The 16,995-nt window shown below is 36.6% G+C and overlaps 1 protein-coding gene across 6 annotated transcripts in view; it reads right to left on the reverse strand.

Moving 5' to 3' along the window:
- Nucleotides 1-16,995, reverse strand: part of cnn (phosphodiesterase 4D interacting protein centrosomin) — a 38,400-nt gene that overhangs the window by 1,109 nt on the left and 20,296 nt on the right. For 4 of the 6 annotated variants that reach the window (XM_033345845.2, XM_033345844.2, XM_033345846.2 and 1 more), the window contains 12 exons: nt 13,810-14,027; nt 13,304-13,475; nt 12,229-12,368; nt 10,458-10,868; nt 8,841-9,071; nt 8,379-8,732; nt 4,038-4,145; nt 1,747-2,988; nt 1,199-1,486; nt 819-1,043; nt 522-725; nt 23-254 (listed from right to left, as the gene is read on the reverse strand). In XM_033345845.2, the coding sequence (XP_033201736.2) occupies nt 23-254; nt 522-725; nt 819-1,043; nt 1,199-1,486; nt 1,747-2,988; nt 4,038-4,145; nt 8,379-8,732; nt 8,841-9,071; nt 10,458-10,868; nt 12,229-12,368; nt 13,304-13,475; nt 13,810-14,027 (3,825 nt within the window). Of the gene's footprint in view, nt 1-22; nt 255-521; nt 726-818; nt 1,044-1,198; nt 1,487-1,746; nt 2,989-4,037; nt 4,146-8,378; nt 8,733-8,840; nt 9,072-10,457; nt 10,869-12,228; nt 12,369-13,057; nt 13,082-13,303; nt 13,476-13,809; nt 14,028-16,995 lie in introns of those variants that run through there. The other 2 variants (XM_076622010.1, XM_076622011.1) reach the window with 2 other exon arrangements.

Raw genomic sequence — 16,995 nt, forward strand, 5'->3', positions numbered from 1 at the left:
ATAATTTATAAAAATAAGTTACCTTCTATCGGCAAAGGGCTTTCGCTATCGGCCTCTCGAACTGGCCTATTACCATTGTTATTATCTTCATCGCTCAACAGATTAGTCATGGATTCGGTGATTTTTAAAGTGTCTTGTAACGGCCTCATAGTTGTAACAGCCGCATCACTTTCGATTCCCAGGTCTGGTGAACAGCTTGTTTTACTGCGCCCGCCAATCGTTGAGTAGCTTATAGGTAGCCAGTACTGCGAATTCTAAAATAATATAATTTAGCATAATCTTCAAATAATCCCAGAAAATAGTTAAAATATCAATCGTTATAAAATTTCTACTACGCTTTTAAATTGACTGCACATTTAATCCATATAATAGAAGGAACTTTTCAAGCATCGATTATTGAACAGTGGCAGTCCATTAGAAACACGGAATCCTTACAAGTGCATTCGAGCTTTCGATAAATTCTCTTTTGAATGAACCGTTAAAAAAAAAAAAGATACGATTAATAAAAATATTCGACTAACGTTGTATGCTTGATATTCCTGCATGATATCTTCGCAAGTTTGTTTCAGCATAGTCTCTGTAGGTATGGAAGAAACGCCACTAGAACTTGGCGCTGAATCGCTCGCTTCACAAACTGCTACGTGTCTTCGCAACTCTTTATTAGTCACTTCCAATTCTTGTAATCTTGCCCTTTGAGATTCGTTAATTTGATTCAGATCTGATATCTGTAAGTGTACACAGGTATATTACAAAATGGTATTACGATCGAAGATGGATTGATTCTAATTAAGTCGAGCCATAAACATCGATTATCTTACTTCTTTGTTAAATTTATCATGCATGGTACGAACAGTCATGTCACATCTGTTCTCCGTTTTCCTTACTTCTTGCTCTAAACGTAACTTATCGTTCGTTAGCTTTGTATTCTCCACGAGAATCTGACTATGCGAAAGAGTCAAATGGTCCAGTTCTTTCGTCAACGTTGATACGCTCGTCTTTGCAGATTCGTGTTCGTCTTCCAATTTTTTGATTCGTGTCCTCAACTGTAATCATTCAGAAAAAATAATTACTAAACGATAACAATTAACATTGGTAAAATATTAATTCTCAAAGAGCTATGTTTTCAATTAGTTTTAAATACCATTGAATACACGTAACAGTTAAAGTTGTAAAAATTGAGAAAAGAATGATTTATCACCGTGTCGTTTTCCCTGTTGAGCGATATTAGCATTTCCGCGGCTTTTCTTTCGGCATTGTCTTTGTAATGTATTAGTTCAGCCTTCTGTTTATTCATTTCTGTTGCCATGCACTCCAGATCAGCTAGTTTCTTTTCCAATTGCGCTCTACGCGTACAATTTTGTTTGCTTTCTTTCCTCAGTGTGTGGACTTCGTGTACTCTTCTGTCCAAAGCTGATTGCAATTTCTCACAGTACTTTTGCGACTTTTCCAATTTGATTATCAATGGCGATATTTTTTCGTCGAATATCTGAAAATTAAAAAAATACATTTAAAAACAAGATCATCTACTTTACTATCGTGTTAAATACTTCTAAGATATATTTTTACAAAATTCCTAATAATGTTTTCGAATTTTTAACAAAGACTAAGAATCAAAGAGATTTTTGATATTTTAAGAAATGCATGAATTAACACGCGCTTAATTCAATTTATCAACGAACGAGAAAACAATTGTAAACAACGCAAAGAACGCGACAGGGTTGATAAAATTGCGTAGGTCATACTTACACAATCGAAAGAAATTTTGGCAGTGAACTCATTCCTAAGAGCACTGAGCTCCGTGTACAGTAAAGCGTTTGTTTCTTTAAGCTCTTGTATCTGATAATTGGCTTCGGAATCGTTCAGATCGTTCTGATACGACTTATAATAAGGCACATATTCCAACGAGTCTTCGGAATCGGTGAACGTTTTAGTATACTTGGAAAATCTGGACCGGTTCAAAGACTTCTGTTGCGTCTCTTGTAATCCAATTCTAGCCATAGAAACGGTCCTATCAGGTTCAGAAAACGCCTCAGAATCTGACTGCGTGGACGCTTGATTCTTCGTAGCGCCGAGTAAGTTGTCAGATCGACTTTTCTTCACCGAATTGTCCAGCGATTTTACATTCGCGTCATCGGTGTTAATGGCTAAATCATTCGTCGACATTCCCTCGAGCGCGTTGACGAAATCGTCGGACAGTATCTTCGAGTTCATGAAAACGTCGAATACGGTCTTCTTATGGTCGTTGCCGATGGTATCCGCGTAGTTGGCGTTTTTCAACATTTCTTTCATGAACTTTACCAAGTCTTTCAAATGTGTACGCATGAGTTCGCAATATTTCTTGGCTCTCTCCGTTTGATTATCACCGTATCCATCGATCTCCGTGGCGATGTCCGGTTTCGAAACCAGCTTCAACCACTTTAGGTAATCGACTTCCTTCTCCAACTCATTTTTCTGGGCTACCAGCTTCTGTACATAGTCTGTCATAGTTTTTACGTCTATGGTCTCGTTGCCGTCGACGTAGTTCAGTTGGATCACCTCATTGGTAAACGTTACCTTGATACCAATGTCGTTTAGCTCTTTGATCAGAGTCGATAGCTGCGTGCTGGCGCTTTCTTGCGTCATGTCTAACTTGTTTCGGCTCCTTTCGAGACAGTGAGTGGCGGTCATATGGTTGTGGAGCTTGGCGATCTCCTTGTTCTTGCTCCACAGCTCCGTGTTCACCAGCTTCTGTAAGTTCTGTGTCTTCACTTGCAACTCCTTCGACAACTGCTCGATCTTACGATTCTTCTCCGTGATCTCTGCATCGCGAACTTGCAGATCGTGAATAAGGTCCTCCCGTTTGCTCGACTCCTCCATATCGTTTTTTATCATTTTCTTCAGTTTGTCGAGTTCGTCCATCTTGTTCTGCAGCTGTTCCTTTATCGTCTGCTTCTCGATCTCTAGGACTTCTATCTTCTGTTCCCTATCCTGAAGTCGCCCTTTCAATTCCTGAAAATAATATTAATATCCTGTTAGTTTGGAGATTTTAACGGAGATCAGAACTCAGGTAAACGCATTACCGCGCGATTGTAAAAAATTCTTGTTTATTCGATGTTAAGAAATTTAAATGATTAACTACTACGTTGTTTTATTATTAATTACACTACGCGAGTATTACGTGTATCGACAACTAAGCTTAGACGCGAAGAAAAGAGCAATATTATATATAGAACAAGGTGTTATAAATACGCGTGATGATAAATAGAGGAAAATCCGTGTATTGTTAATATTATTTTGATATTCGATCGTTTAACGAAATCTAAAACTAGAGTTTCAACCAGTTATGACGTTATTTCGCGTCCTAAACGATTTAACTTTGCTCGAACTTGGATCTACTCTACGCAATGGCTCAATTTGTTACAAATATCACTAAATATTTATATAAAAATATATTTTTAAACGAAAGGAAACGAAGAAAGTTTCGCGTTTTGCAATTGAAATAATTTGAAGAAAATCCAGTCGACAAGCTTCTTTCTGTTGTATCTAGTATCAACAATTCCATAATCTGCTACTTAAAAGGGAAAAGTAGAGAAAAATATATCCATTCGTAGAGGAACGAGTGAGAAAAGTATAAAACTTTCAGGCATTGCAATTTTTGCAACAATTCACCAATCCAAATATCGTCTTGCGTAATTCGTACTTTTCACTATATAAACAATTTTCGCACAATACCGAGCACATTCTTTTAACGTATATATAAATAAAATACTACTATCGTCCGTAAGCATATAGTTGGAGAAACGCATCTGATCTTCGAACAAATTAAACGATAATTTCTTCCCTCTTGAAATTCTTCGATCGAGTGACAATTTGCCGTGTCGACGAAACGTCTTCGAATTAATCAATTTTGCCAATTAAGTTACATAAGTTTTTCAAGCTTCTTGTCTAATTTCTCGAATCGATATAAAAGCTATTTAGCCGGATTTACTTTCTAACGAAGGCACGATAACGAAGGAAACGATTGTTCGAAAAGGGATACGCAATTAACGGAGTAATACCTCTGATTCAACTTGAATCTGCTTCTCCAAACGACTCTTTTCGGCCTTGATGCTCTCTATTTGGTCTCGTAGATCGTTTATTTTGGCTTCCATTTCGTCGAATCGTTGCTGCACATATAAAGTATTGTTCTCGTCAATAAAACTCGGAAACAAATCGGTTGCAACGATCGGTAAGCTTTATTTGCAAGAACAACTGCGATTACAGAGATGGTGTATGGTACAAAAGTTTGCGTGCGATCAATTTGCATCGAAATCGTGGGAATTATTTAAGCGAGAAGAGAAGAGTTTCGCGGTACGTGGAGGATTCGTATGGAACTCGTGGACGGATAACGCGGAAGGAAAAGCGGAGCAACGTTACATGCTGATTTAACATTGTGCAGAGATCGTTCTTTTTTTTTTTTTTTTTGTTTCTTTGTTTGTTAAGTTTTGTTTTTTAAGTTTTTGTTTGGTAATACGGGTATTTAGTTTTTCGGTTTCCTTGACCAACTGCGCGGCGAGACAAGGGTAACGATATCTGGCTCCTAAAAGCAAAAAGATACATCTAATTTGTAACTTTACAGTTAGCCTTAATTTTACCGACTTTTCTTATCGATTTGGACGAGCTAACAATTTGCGGCGTTAGTTCCAGTTTTGGGCACGGTACTGCGTTTTTTTTTTTTTTTTTTTTCAAAAGTAGTAGTTTTATGAAAAGAGATCTTACGATGTAGATTGGAAAATTCTAGCGTAGTGTCGGCAATCGTAGGCGTTTTAAGAATGAAACAAAGAATCGAAAGGAATGAAGTAAAAATGTTAACTGATTGACAGATAATTAATTCGATGTTTTCGAATTCGTGTTTTATAGAGGAAAGTATGGATAAGAGTCGAAGCTTTGAGATTAAAGATTTTATAAAAAAAAAAAAAAGATTTGCAGTTTCCTAACTTATATGTTTGTTAACCTTTCCGTGAAGAAGATAAGTATCTTATTCTCTATCCTGCTTAAAGATAAGAAATGATTTTCACGCAAAATTTCTACGATTTAGTTATCTTCTCGAAGATTTATGTTTTCGCGTATACGGATTTGTTATATCGCATAAGATTTAATCATATCGTAATTAATTGAAATGTAATACATAATTGAATCGCTGTCAATTTATTTTGAAAGAAGAAATCTCTTTTCTATGTAAAATATACGATACTTATAATTTCATAGTAATCGGCTAGATAAACATTTTATATGTAACAAAAGTGTGATATAAAAATTTAATTAATTTCTCGATTGTTTTATAAAGTCATATAATTATTGCACAAAACTTTCTCGAGTTTCTGTAATAAGTTACTCAAATTTCACTGTTAAAAGAAGCCAACTACAGCTAACTGTAACAATTATTGCGCTTAATTCGTTAAAAGCAAAAGTAAATTATCAATAAGTCATCAATTTTGTACAGATCCGCTTTTGATTTAACAGAATAAAAAATCAACTACCATAGTTAACGTATCACACAACTTAGATCGTTTTAACGATAAATATAGAACACACGATCGAAAAATAGACGAAAACTTAATCGATTTGCCCAAAAGACGATACTTGTTACATCCACCTACCTCCATTCTCACCGAGGCGCACAAACAGGAGAACATTTTTATCGTCTTTCTTTTCTTTTCTTTTCTCTTTTTCGATTTCCGTTCGATTCAATTACGTTGAATTAATCCTTGAAAGATACTCAACGCAAATGCTACAATTATTTCTAGCACTGGCGAATATCTGTGACAGAGGAAAGGGAAAGACACGAGAGCGCCGTTTCTTCCCGAATTGTCGCCGAAACTTTTCGATGGATTTTCCGTGGGAAAATCACGAGATTCCTTTTCAATTCTCTCTTTCGTAAAACAAAACGAGGAAAACCAAGAAAAAGAAAAAGAATAGTAAACGGATAAACTCGCGTGTTCTTCGACTCAACCTCGATCTAGAGTCGTTCTCTTCGTTCAGACAAAAGAAAAAAAAGTCGCACTTGTTCGAATTCGTTTTACTTTCAAATTCTAATCGAACGTTCGTCGTTTTTGATCGTGTATAAAGCAAAAGAGAATAAGGATAACTGGACTCCGAGTCTCCTCAAATCTCCTGGATCGATTATGTCGATTGTGTCGCGTTCTTAGTCAATTACAGTCGTTTTCAATTATCGTCGTTCGTTGTGGAGAAAACCACGGTGATTGGAAAACGGTCGAGACTCGAGACGAATTTTCGTACGAAGACTGCGAGCCGGCAGCGGATCGCGCAGACTTCGCGAGCGGACTGTCTCTATTATTAGACGAAAGGCACGTCTTCGGTTTGGTATCTCGAAGACACCGCCTCGCCGGGACTTGCTCTACGAAAATTACTTTGATAATCCGATATACGATCACGTTGCCCGCTCGCACGCCGTTTTCACTCCATGTCCAGCTATGGTCGCTAACTTGCGCTCGTTTAACGTGGAATTCGTGTGTAGGACGCTGCTATCAGTCTGAGAGTTTCGAATTAAGCTACTGACTGTTAACGGTCGTTGCCACCAGCGGTAGTCTTGTTTCAGATGTAATTTTCTCATTTCTGAATCGAACAACGTCGAAATACTCGAGGAACGAGGTCAAGTACTTTGATTTAACAATTAAGTCGGCTAACGAGACAAATAGCTCGAGAGATGTGAATTAAGTCCGTGGCTTTTAAAGGTGATTGACTTTACGATACATACTTCCACTCGAGAAATCATTCGTCTATTTTTGATGTTCGTTATCATTGATTTAGTTGATCTGTTAGTTGGAATCCGAATAACGCGAATTACAATATGCGGGAATCGTTTGAAACCACTTGGCAACTCTAATTTCGTAGCAGAAAATATTTGATGCGCACCTATAAGAAGAAAATAATAGGGGAATGAACTTGACGGTAAATTTGGACTTTGAAACTCCTTGGGGAACTGGAACCTTGGGCCGTAGCCTAATTAAACTATATTTAGATTCCATCCATGTATCGGATTCGAAGTAGAATCGAGAAAACACCGAAATCCTTCGAAATATATGTAAACGTGTTCCGACTCGTTAGTTAATATATATATAGAAATTCGACTAAAGTTCGCCAATTAGACAATTGATAAACGCAAAGTGAGTAATTAATTTATTTGTTGACAGCTTTGATAACAGATTGCTGATTTGTTAAAAATATGCAAATTTCTTAGGAACTTCTTGTTCGATTTCACATCTGAGGAAGTAGTTGTATTATGCGATTAGTTAATTTAGCTTGGAAAGGTATGTTAGTGCGCAAGTAATGAGACAAAGTAATGTAATATCGCGGAATAATTAATTAGCAGGACCAGAGCGACATAAAAAAAATTGCACAAAAATTTATTAAATTTCGTCGGTGTGATTTAAAAAATCGTTCTTCGAACGTACATAACAGCGTAAAATACAAATATCCCGTTTGCTTGTGTTTCGACACTAATACGCGTACGTAAATTAAAAACGCGATTTATCGGTCGTGTACCTCTGATACATGCCATGCGTTAACACTACAAACCCGTGCAAAAAAAAACGTATGCACAAAGAAAAAACCAATAATAGATCACTTCATAATAAAAAAAAGATTAAAAAAAGTGAAGAAAAAAATACGTAACTTGTACTGAACTCGAAATGTAAAATAAATTCAATTAATTAAATTAAGAATCAAGTAAAACAAGCGTAAGAAAACGAGAAGGAATCTTCTCAACGGAGGATTCCAACTTTAAACTCGTATCACGAATGTAAAAGAAAATTCTTGAAAAAATTACTAGAACTCGACTCGAGTAACGCTGGATTTGTATATTTAAATCTCATATGCGTACATGTTGAATAGCGCAGAGCTACTTGTGGTCGCAATTTTCGGTGCACCGGTAAGGATATCGAAATGTAACGAACAGTGGCCCAAAGCGATAAGTGTCATGCAGTGAGAGAGATGATGACGATAAAGCAGAAAAGGAGAAGTAGAAGTAGAAGATATTAGGTGAATTCAGTATCTCTGAAAGAAAGAGAAACGTTTGATAATACTAAACCATTCCGTGATTAATTCCGTTTTCCTCGTTAAAAGCGGAATGCGTTACAATTCCAAGCGTTGTCTCCACGTTAGCGAACTTTCATACAATGACCGTTCGTCCGTTAGCCTTTCCGACTAATCATCCAGATCCAAATTCCATTCGTAATTAATTATTTCTGTATTTTACAGTAACGTTAAACAGCTACGATAATATAGAATAACCTCGAGACAATGCTACCAAACCTTAAAAGCCCAAAGCCTAAATTTTTGATATGATGCTTCAAAAACGTAGAGACAAGCATGCAGAATCGAAAAATCATGATGTCGACCTGATTGCTGGCATCGCGTTCTGGATCGTCCGTCATGTCGGTGCTGAAATCTCTCAGAACGAATTGATCGTGTCCATCCCTCGCAGCCTTCGCATTCTCGTACTCCCGCAGCCTGTTCAGTTCTATTTCTAACTCCATGATCTTCTGTTCCTTCCTCAGCTTCGTGTTTTCCAATTGTTGCTGCCTCTCCATGAAACCTTGAATCGTCTTAATCGCTTTCTCGTGTTCACCTTCTAACTTCTTCAGTTTGTAACTCATCGTTTCTGCTTGTTTCTGCGTGTTACATAGTTTCAGTACCAACTGTTTTCTCGATTCTTCTTGAGCTTTCAATTCCTTTTCTTTTTCTTCCAGCTCCTAAGCGAGATAAATATTCCATTTAAGATCGACGTTTGTAGAATCGTTAGTAGTTCAATAATTCTTAGCAAGAAAAAAGAAGAGACGAGAAGGAAAGTTTCTGCGAACCTTGATTAAGTCTCTAATGTCTCTGATCTCTCCGTTCAAAGTTTGCACTGGCGACTTCACTCTGGTTGACCTTTCTCGATTTGGTTCCCAATCGAGACAAGTGTTTCCTCTCTTCGTCATCCCTTGCACGCAGCTCATCTTTTGTCCCATTCTTGCTTGCAAAGGATCTTCGACTGAATTCATAGCCGACGGACTGCTCGGGGGTGATCTTTTAACATAACCGTTCTCGAACTGCAATATAAATTCATTGAAATTAATTAATCAAACTTAACGCGTTATATCAGAAAAATAATTTTCCTTAAATTCAATATTACTTTAACGTCTAATTTCTTAAATCCTAGTTTTAACTTTTATATCTAGTAATATTATTTATCAAGTAAATATCAAGTGCCTTTCTTTTTTAGTTTTTAATTCTAAAGAATCCTAAAGGACCACGATATGTTTTCTCTCTTCATAGTTAATGCTGTATCGCTGGATTTCTTCTTCGGTTGTCGGTAATTCTAAGTCTTTGCGAATGGTCGCATTTGTGACGTACCAGGGAGCGTCAAGCATTGATCCGAGTGCTTTGTATCGGAATCATTGTAAAATATCAATTCCTTCGTAATTTGTATTCCACAAGTCAACACTGGCTTCAGGATATCTTTACAGATACTTAATTTATCGTAGAATAACAGTTGAGATTTCCTACCAATAAGCCAGTACATTTTACCTAGTTTCAGATCCAATTCTCTCCTCTTGGTTTTCATACGCTTTGCCCGTGTTAGTCTTGTCTCTAAATGCATTCCAAGCTACTTCGCTTTATCTTTACAGAGATGTGGTATACACAGATTTTCTTTCACTGACTTTTATTCGTCAGGTATCCAGCGATATTTCTACGTCTCTGATGCCTTTCCGAAGCATTTTTCAGCTTTCTTTGCGATCTTGATTAAGCGCTAGAACGTAACTACCGTGATATCTCTTTATATATAGGTAAATCCGCGGTGTGCTACACAGCGTGCTAGTCTCGGCACGTTACCTCGAGACGTTCCATGTAACGAGATGGAATATAATTTCGACGGGGTCATGTTCGTGGCGTACGTGCAACCGTCTATTGTTTAAACGTGATTTCAAGAATAGAAAGTACCGAGATAGATTCATTTTAATGTTGTCAAGTAGACGAGCACGTGAAACTTTATCGAAAGCTTGTTGTATGTTTAGGAAGACGGTATCTCTTCTCCCCTAGTAAGTGTACAATTACGTTATAGACTCTAGCGATTTGTTTAACCGTTGAGTGATTATTTCTGAAACCGAACCGATGATCGAGGGCAAGTTTTTCTTTGCTCGTTGCAAGTTTTAGTTCTCTTAGAAGTCATTTTTCGAACAGTATACACACGATGGGCGATAGACTTATATACAAAGCGATATGATGTAGGTTTGTTGATGTAGGAATCACGACGATTTCTGCAAACTTCCACTGATTAGAGACATGCGACGTGCGGATGATCGCGTTAAACAGGATGATTATGTAGACGATAGCTTTTCTTTTAAGCTAACTCTTTAAGGATGTTATCAGTAATGAGATGATGACCAGGAGACTTGCTGGAATAGATATAAATGAAATTCAAATCTGATAATCACCTGAGAGAGCAGGGCACGATGTTTGTTATTCAGATCTGTGAGGGCCTCGTCCCTGGCTTTTATAGACGTCCTTAATTGATCCACTTGCTTCTTCCTTTTTTCTGAAACGGCATTCAGCTCCTCGTATACCCGACACCTCTCTTCCAGCTGTGCATTTTTTTCCTTAATGATTCTTTCTTTCTCGAGTAGCTCGGTTTTACACTGCTGAACGACAGTGTCCCTTTTTAGCTGCTGTTCCTCCAGTTCCTTTACTTTCTCCCGTAGCGACTCAATATCTTGCAACCTCTCCGCATCCAAATTTTCTCTCAATCGCGTCTCAGCCTCTAAACGTTCTCTAAACTCATCCCGTTCACCCTCGAGTTCTTGCGCCCAGACGCGTTCCTCGTCCAAGCTGTTCGTCACCTGTTTCACCTACGTTCATTTGCGAATAAATTTTAGGTTAAAATCGTTCGTGTTCTACGTGAAACGGTATAACTGGAAAAAAGTACTTTTGTCGTATGTATATTGTATAATATACCTAGAACGGTAAAATGGTAATTTTGCATTCAGTTTCGCCATTTTGTTAGTGATTGCCATCGTATCTTTAATTTAAATCGTTCTCACAATGGATAAAAATGAATAAATGGCAGGTATGGTATGTATATGTATAAAAGTCTCAAGCAGCCACTTTTACTTTTTAAAACTACAAAGCATAGGGAAATCAAATAGCCGTTTAAATTAAACATTAGCACCCAAAGGAAAGATTTTTAACAATTTTTTTTAAGAAACAGCCGATTACTTCAAAAATTGCGATGAACTTGAATTCTCAAGAAAGATATTTCCTTTTTATGAGAACTATATCCCCCGTATACAATTTTTACTATTTTACTGTTTCAAATGTCTTAGCTATTCATATGTAACGTAACGTGGAAATTTGTATTTTCGATAGACCAGTCGAATACGAAGAATAATAAAAGAAAAGAAGAGAAACATTAGCCCACACTTTTCACATACGTCGTGTAATTATTATCTGTTAATAAGCAAACGTACGTATAAAAAGCTATTGCAAGGATTTGATCAGTGAACAATGTTAACGACGCATACACATCCACGGACAAAATCGTACTGATTAATTTTTTCCTCTTTTTGCAGAGCGACGATAACTCGCTTATCGAGCTCGCATTCTTTTCGTGGCTGAAGGAAGTGAACAAAGATAGCGTTGAAATGGTGTAGATACGTAGAAAAAGGAAAAGAAGTAGGGCAGACGAGTATTTGCTTATCAATTGCCATGAATAACGACGTTCTTTGGGGATCAACTTTGTAAAATCCAGTCGGAAATAATTCAATTTCCCTAGAAGGATATACTCGAAAGAAACCTATATCTTCAGCGATGCTCGAAAAAGATTAAAAGAGAATTTAAAGGGACAGAATAAATAAAAAATAAGTATCAGGACTTAATACTTTTACACAATTTAATTTAATTTAATTTAATTTAGATAATCTATCTCATATTTTATTGACTCTGAGAATTAAGGATTAACCCTCTGTATAATACTTAGAAATTACATAATCATACTGTATTTCATCAGCATACCATTTCCGCCAACGTTAACCAATCTATTTACAGTAATTACTATTCCCTAAGTTTCAAATGAGAATAAAAAGATCGTAATCGATTGTGAGAATTTTTCTCATAATAAAGTTATTCTAGTTATAGAGGATTAGGTAAAATGAATTTTAGTTTTTCTATAAAAATCATTTCTTTTACGTGTTATCTTTTGTATTATCTTACCTCGGCTTCTAGAGATGCAACGAGTTCTTCCATTTGACATAATTTCTCCTCGTTCTCCAACGCCTTCTCTGGCGTGATACCGAAAGCTTCCTTATAGAAGATAGATGCATCTACTTTTTTTTCTTCGTATTCCGCTAATTCTATGGCAACAGACAACGACATAAAATTTTCATCGTATCAAGTATAAGCGAATTTCGTGGAAAGCAAAGGGTATAAAGAAGGGGGTTTACCGAAGCAACGAGTAACTATGCGAATGAAGCACAACCTATCGAAACATTCCGATACTTTCTCCTACAAAGAGCTTTTTACAAGCTATATCGTAGGAAGAAACGCGTCGAATTATATACGATCTTGAATATTATGAAATTACACCGCAGCATTAATAAATCATGGTTATTAGAATGCCGATATTAATGCAAATTTATATTTTTACGAATAGTATTAAAAACAAAACGAATCCCAACAAGCAATAAAGATTTATTTCGCGCTTTAAATACTGCGACAAGGTACTTTATGTTGGATATTTCGTATGTGTTTGCGGATGAGTCGTAAATTATTTGCATATTTAAGTTATTTGTAAATGCACAAACGTCCACAACATCCACAATCTAGCAATTGCATACTATTTTCATGGCAAAAAGATTCGATATCGATGAACGCGCATAGTAGCAAGTAGATTTAGTAGCTGTTAGTAGGCCATTTGTGTTTGATAATTGAAAAAAATAAGCACAATTTATGAAGTTGTTAGTAAAAAAAAAAAATTAGCTTTATAATTAAAAAATATAGTGTTCTCTTTACGTAATAAACTAATTTATGATAAAATTTAAACCTTTTTTAATTTAATCCAAGGAAACTGCAAAATCGCCAAAATACATAAATACATAAATAATATATACGTATGCATAACTGACATAAATGTTGCTAGAAGAATTACATACATAAATTTGGTAGGAGGATCAATCATAAAACCATTGGAATCCAGGTATAAATTCTTTTTACCGATTCTTCACTGACAAAGAAAATATGCAGAATTTTGTTTAATTACGATAACGAAGTGATAAATTTTATTACGTACCCTTCTCGAGTCTTCTGATCTTTTCTCGTTCATTTTCAAGCGACTGCTGGTACTGAGCTTGATTCCGCGAAGAAGCTTCTTTTTGTTCTTCGATTAATTCGAACGCCTTGGCCGCCTGGCTGAGAAGTTCCTGCTTCTCCACCAACTCTTTCCTCAATGATTCAATTTCAACCTAACGGTAGAACAAAACAATGAAATCTCGTAAATAAAATATATCTACGAAAGTTGTTAAAAAATAGAAATACATATTTCTGATTTTATCCGTAGAGTTCTCTCTCTATATTAGAATTTTCAACAATAATAAAGCGAATTATAGTTTCAAGTTAAAATATCGATATTTATATTACAAACCCAAAAAGAAAGTAAAGAGAATTTGAATTCGCGGAATATATACGCGCTTTTCGGATCGAACGATTAAAATGTTAATTAAAGAAGAGAAAGAAAAGAGAGAAATTGTATAGCTACAAAGTATTGCAACGATTTGACAGAAGGTAAAATGTAGAAACCTTTAATTCGATATTCTTTTTTATCGCATTTTCATCCGCCGATGTAATTCCCATCCGCTCCTCCAGAAAATAAATCCGTAATTTAAGGTTGAAGTTTTCCTTTTTCAGAGCTTCTAATTGATCTTCGTACTCTTTCATCGTCCTACCAACTCCTGCTCCATCTCTGCTTCCAATTACCCCCGTTGGTGACGTCTTCCCAGGCGATCTCGCATTTGTGCCTAAAACAGAAAATCGAATACACCCTTTTAATTTTTTTTACCCGCGAAAAGCATTTTTCGCACACCTCTGAAATATTATAAAAAAACTACCAACTTTACTTAGCTTCGTAATACACGTATTATATCATGACATATTTATTAAAACATTATGCTATTATTAATCGTAAATTCATCAACGAATGTCTACGTTTGAACCGACATCAATATACAGGGTGGTTGGTAACTGGTGGTACAAGCGGAAAGGGGATGATTCTACGCGAAAAAAGAAGTCGAAAATATGGAATAAAAAATTATTTTTTAATTTTTCCATCGAGAAAACGATCTACAGTGAGATCCGTTATAACGAGACGCGACAAAGTGCACGCGTACCGAGCGAGAATTCAAAGTCGATTTTCTCGAAAATAAAGCCTCGAACGAAAAATTGTTATTCTATATTTTCGACTTCTTTTTTCGCGTAGAATCACCCCCTTTCCGCCTGTACCACCAGTTACCAACCACCCTGTATAATATCGCAATAAAATCATAAAATAACAAGGAATAAATTGTTAGGACTATTTTGATATAATAATTTTGGAATAAATTATTCATGAGTCATAATTACGATATAAATTGCTAGAAGCATTGGACATAGGAAGAGACAAAGACTCGTCGTTCAACCATATTACAAATCGGTTCGATTCAATTTCTGGCTGGTTGATTTGCTTAATTAAAGCTATGTAGATCGTCTACGATATTCTGTACGAGCATAATATCAAAGATGATCGTCGTTTACGATTCAATTGATCTGATAAGTCACGCACAGAACATAAAATTCAAAGTAATACGAGGAAAAAAGATATAGAAGCGATTCTATTTCTGAAAATAATAAGAGGGGAAAATAATTTACGTTGATCATTTTCGATCTAACATTGTTAAATGAAATAACCAAAATCGTTGACAAATGAAATTTATCGAAGACATTGTGCATTATCTCTCGTTGCGATTCAATTAATCGTGAAATACGAACGAATCAAAGATTTCAAACGATATGTAAATAAAAATCGTATGGACGATACAAGACGTTCGATTGGCGTGTAAACTTGCACTTGCGTTAATTTTTCCTTTTTCAAACTAAACGTTATTGCGCTAAGACCGTTATCAAAATTATTTAGAATTATCGCTTTTATTTAAAATTTCTTACAGAAAAATTAAACGATCGTCGGTATAAAAAATTCTTACTTTCCATAATTAATAGGGCGATCGTTAACCCGATACCGTAGGGTATTTCGTTAGCAAAGAAGCTGTCTTTAAGCCATTTCTAACGATGACAATTTTCATCAATTCCCAATGTCCGACAGTTAAGATCTGTGTCTTTTTCGTCGCCTATTAACGATTCGTCGACGAATCCGGTCACAGAAACGAGAAGGACGATTGCATCGATCCGGTTACGTTATTTTTAACATTTACGTGCTGAACATTTGTACCCAAATTTTGTGTTTTGTGTTTACTTTGTGATAGTTCGTGGCACCCTAACCCGTATCCCCCTCGCTTACTATCGAGAAGCTATTTGAATTGCAGGATCATAGATAAAAGACGACCTATCGATGAAGTTACGCACGAACGCGTTGTTCCAGATTGCTCTACGGAAGCGAAACGCGTGATTTAATAGTTTTCAAAGACTTGGATCGAACGTACGTTTATTTAGAATTTAGGCTAAAGCGGCGATACGTTCTTTTCGATTATTCGTGTTTTAAAATTTGCGTATTTCCTCGGCGCATCGCATACAGACGAGCTAATAATACTCTCGTTGTTCAAAGGTAATTGACAAAATTCTGAGGGCAAACGTTGCAAGGCGTACGATATATTTTCTAATTTTAGTTTAAGCGTGTGTAAAACCAGTACTTAAAGTTCAAATCGATATTAAGATCCGAATTATTTATCTCCCCTAAGGAAGTTTACTAAAATAGGAAATTGTTTGATCCTAATACAAAACAAAAGTACTTTAGCTGCTGAAGTTATTTCGCCGTTGTATTTACTCTGTAAATTCTAAAGTAAATACTGAGTAAAGACGTAGCCGAAGATGATTCACCATTTCAAATTGTTTTGTCGTTTCAAATCGTTGTTTTCAAATCGTGTTTTGTCGTTATTTCAAATAATAGTGAATGCTTAAAACTTCCCAACAACTCTATTTTGACCGATGACGTGTCTGATTTTCTTTATGTCTATGCAGTTTTCTGAGATGCAAGATTCTTTTGAGCACTGCTGCGAGTTTCCGAAATATCATCCAATGGTATTTATCGCCGCGTATCGCCGTAATCGTTTCGAGCGAAGCAAAATTTAAACACGGCAACGAACAAAGTGAAAAATTACTCGAAATCATCGATCGGAAACTACCCCCATGCGAATGAAGGGTTAAGCCCAGAAGAGAAGCTCAACTTCAAATACGTTAACTCGTTTGAATTCCCTTTGGTTAACGAAAAGAAGAAAAATAGAAAACACGGACTAAAGGAACGAGCTCCACTTGCGGACAAAGTCCCTAGTAATGCAAACAGGACTTCTCAAACACGAAAGCAAAGATAAGCCCGCTGTGATTAGATCCCTTTAAAGGACACAATCGACGCACGAACGACGCACGAACGACGCACAGCACGAGCGACGTCCGTGACTAATGCACGCTATCGCACACAGGATCGCTACAAATCGCTCGTTTTTCTCCAGGTGCGCTTGTTGCAATGATTGAACGTTGAATCGATCCTATTCTCGAATTCGTTCGAGCTACGCGACCGATGCCAATTTCGCGATGCCAAACGGGCGCCGCGGTCTTCTTCTCTTTTAAATCTTCTTCGCGCGTCACCAACCTCAAGCCTTTCGGCCGATCTTCGCAAACGTCGTCCACGATGTTCGTTCGACGCGGATTTTTACAAGCCTCTGGAGTGCTCCTTTTCCTTTCTTTCGACTTATCGCGATCATCAGCCCTGTTGTTGGCCGT

Source organism: Bombus vancouverensis, chromosome 10, assembly GCF_051014615.1.
Source record: "Bombus vancouverensis nearcticus chromosome 10, iyBomVanc1_principal, whole genome shotgun sequence".
NCBI classification, from domain to species: domain Eukaryota; kingdom Metazoa; phylum Arthropoda; class Insecta; order Hymenoptera; family Apidae; genus Bombus; species Bombus vancouverensis.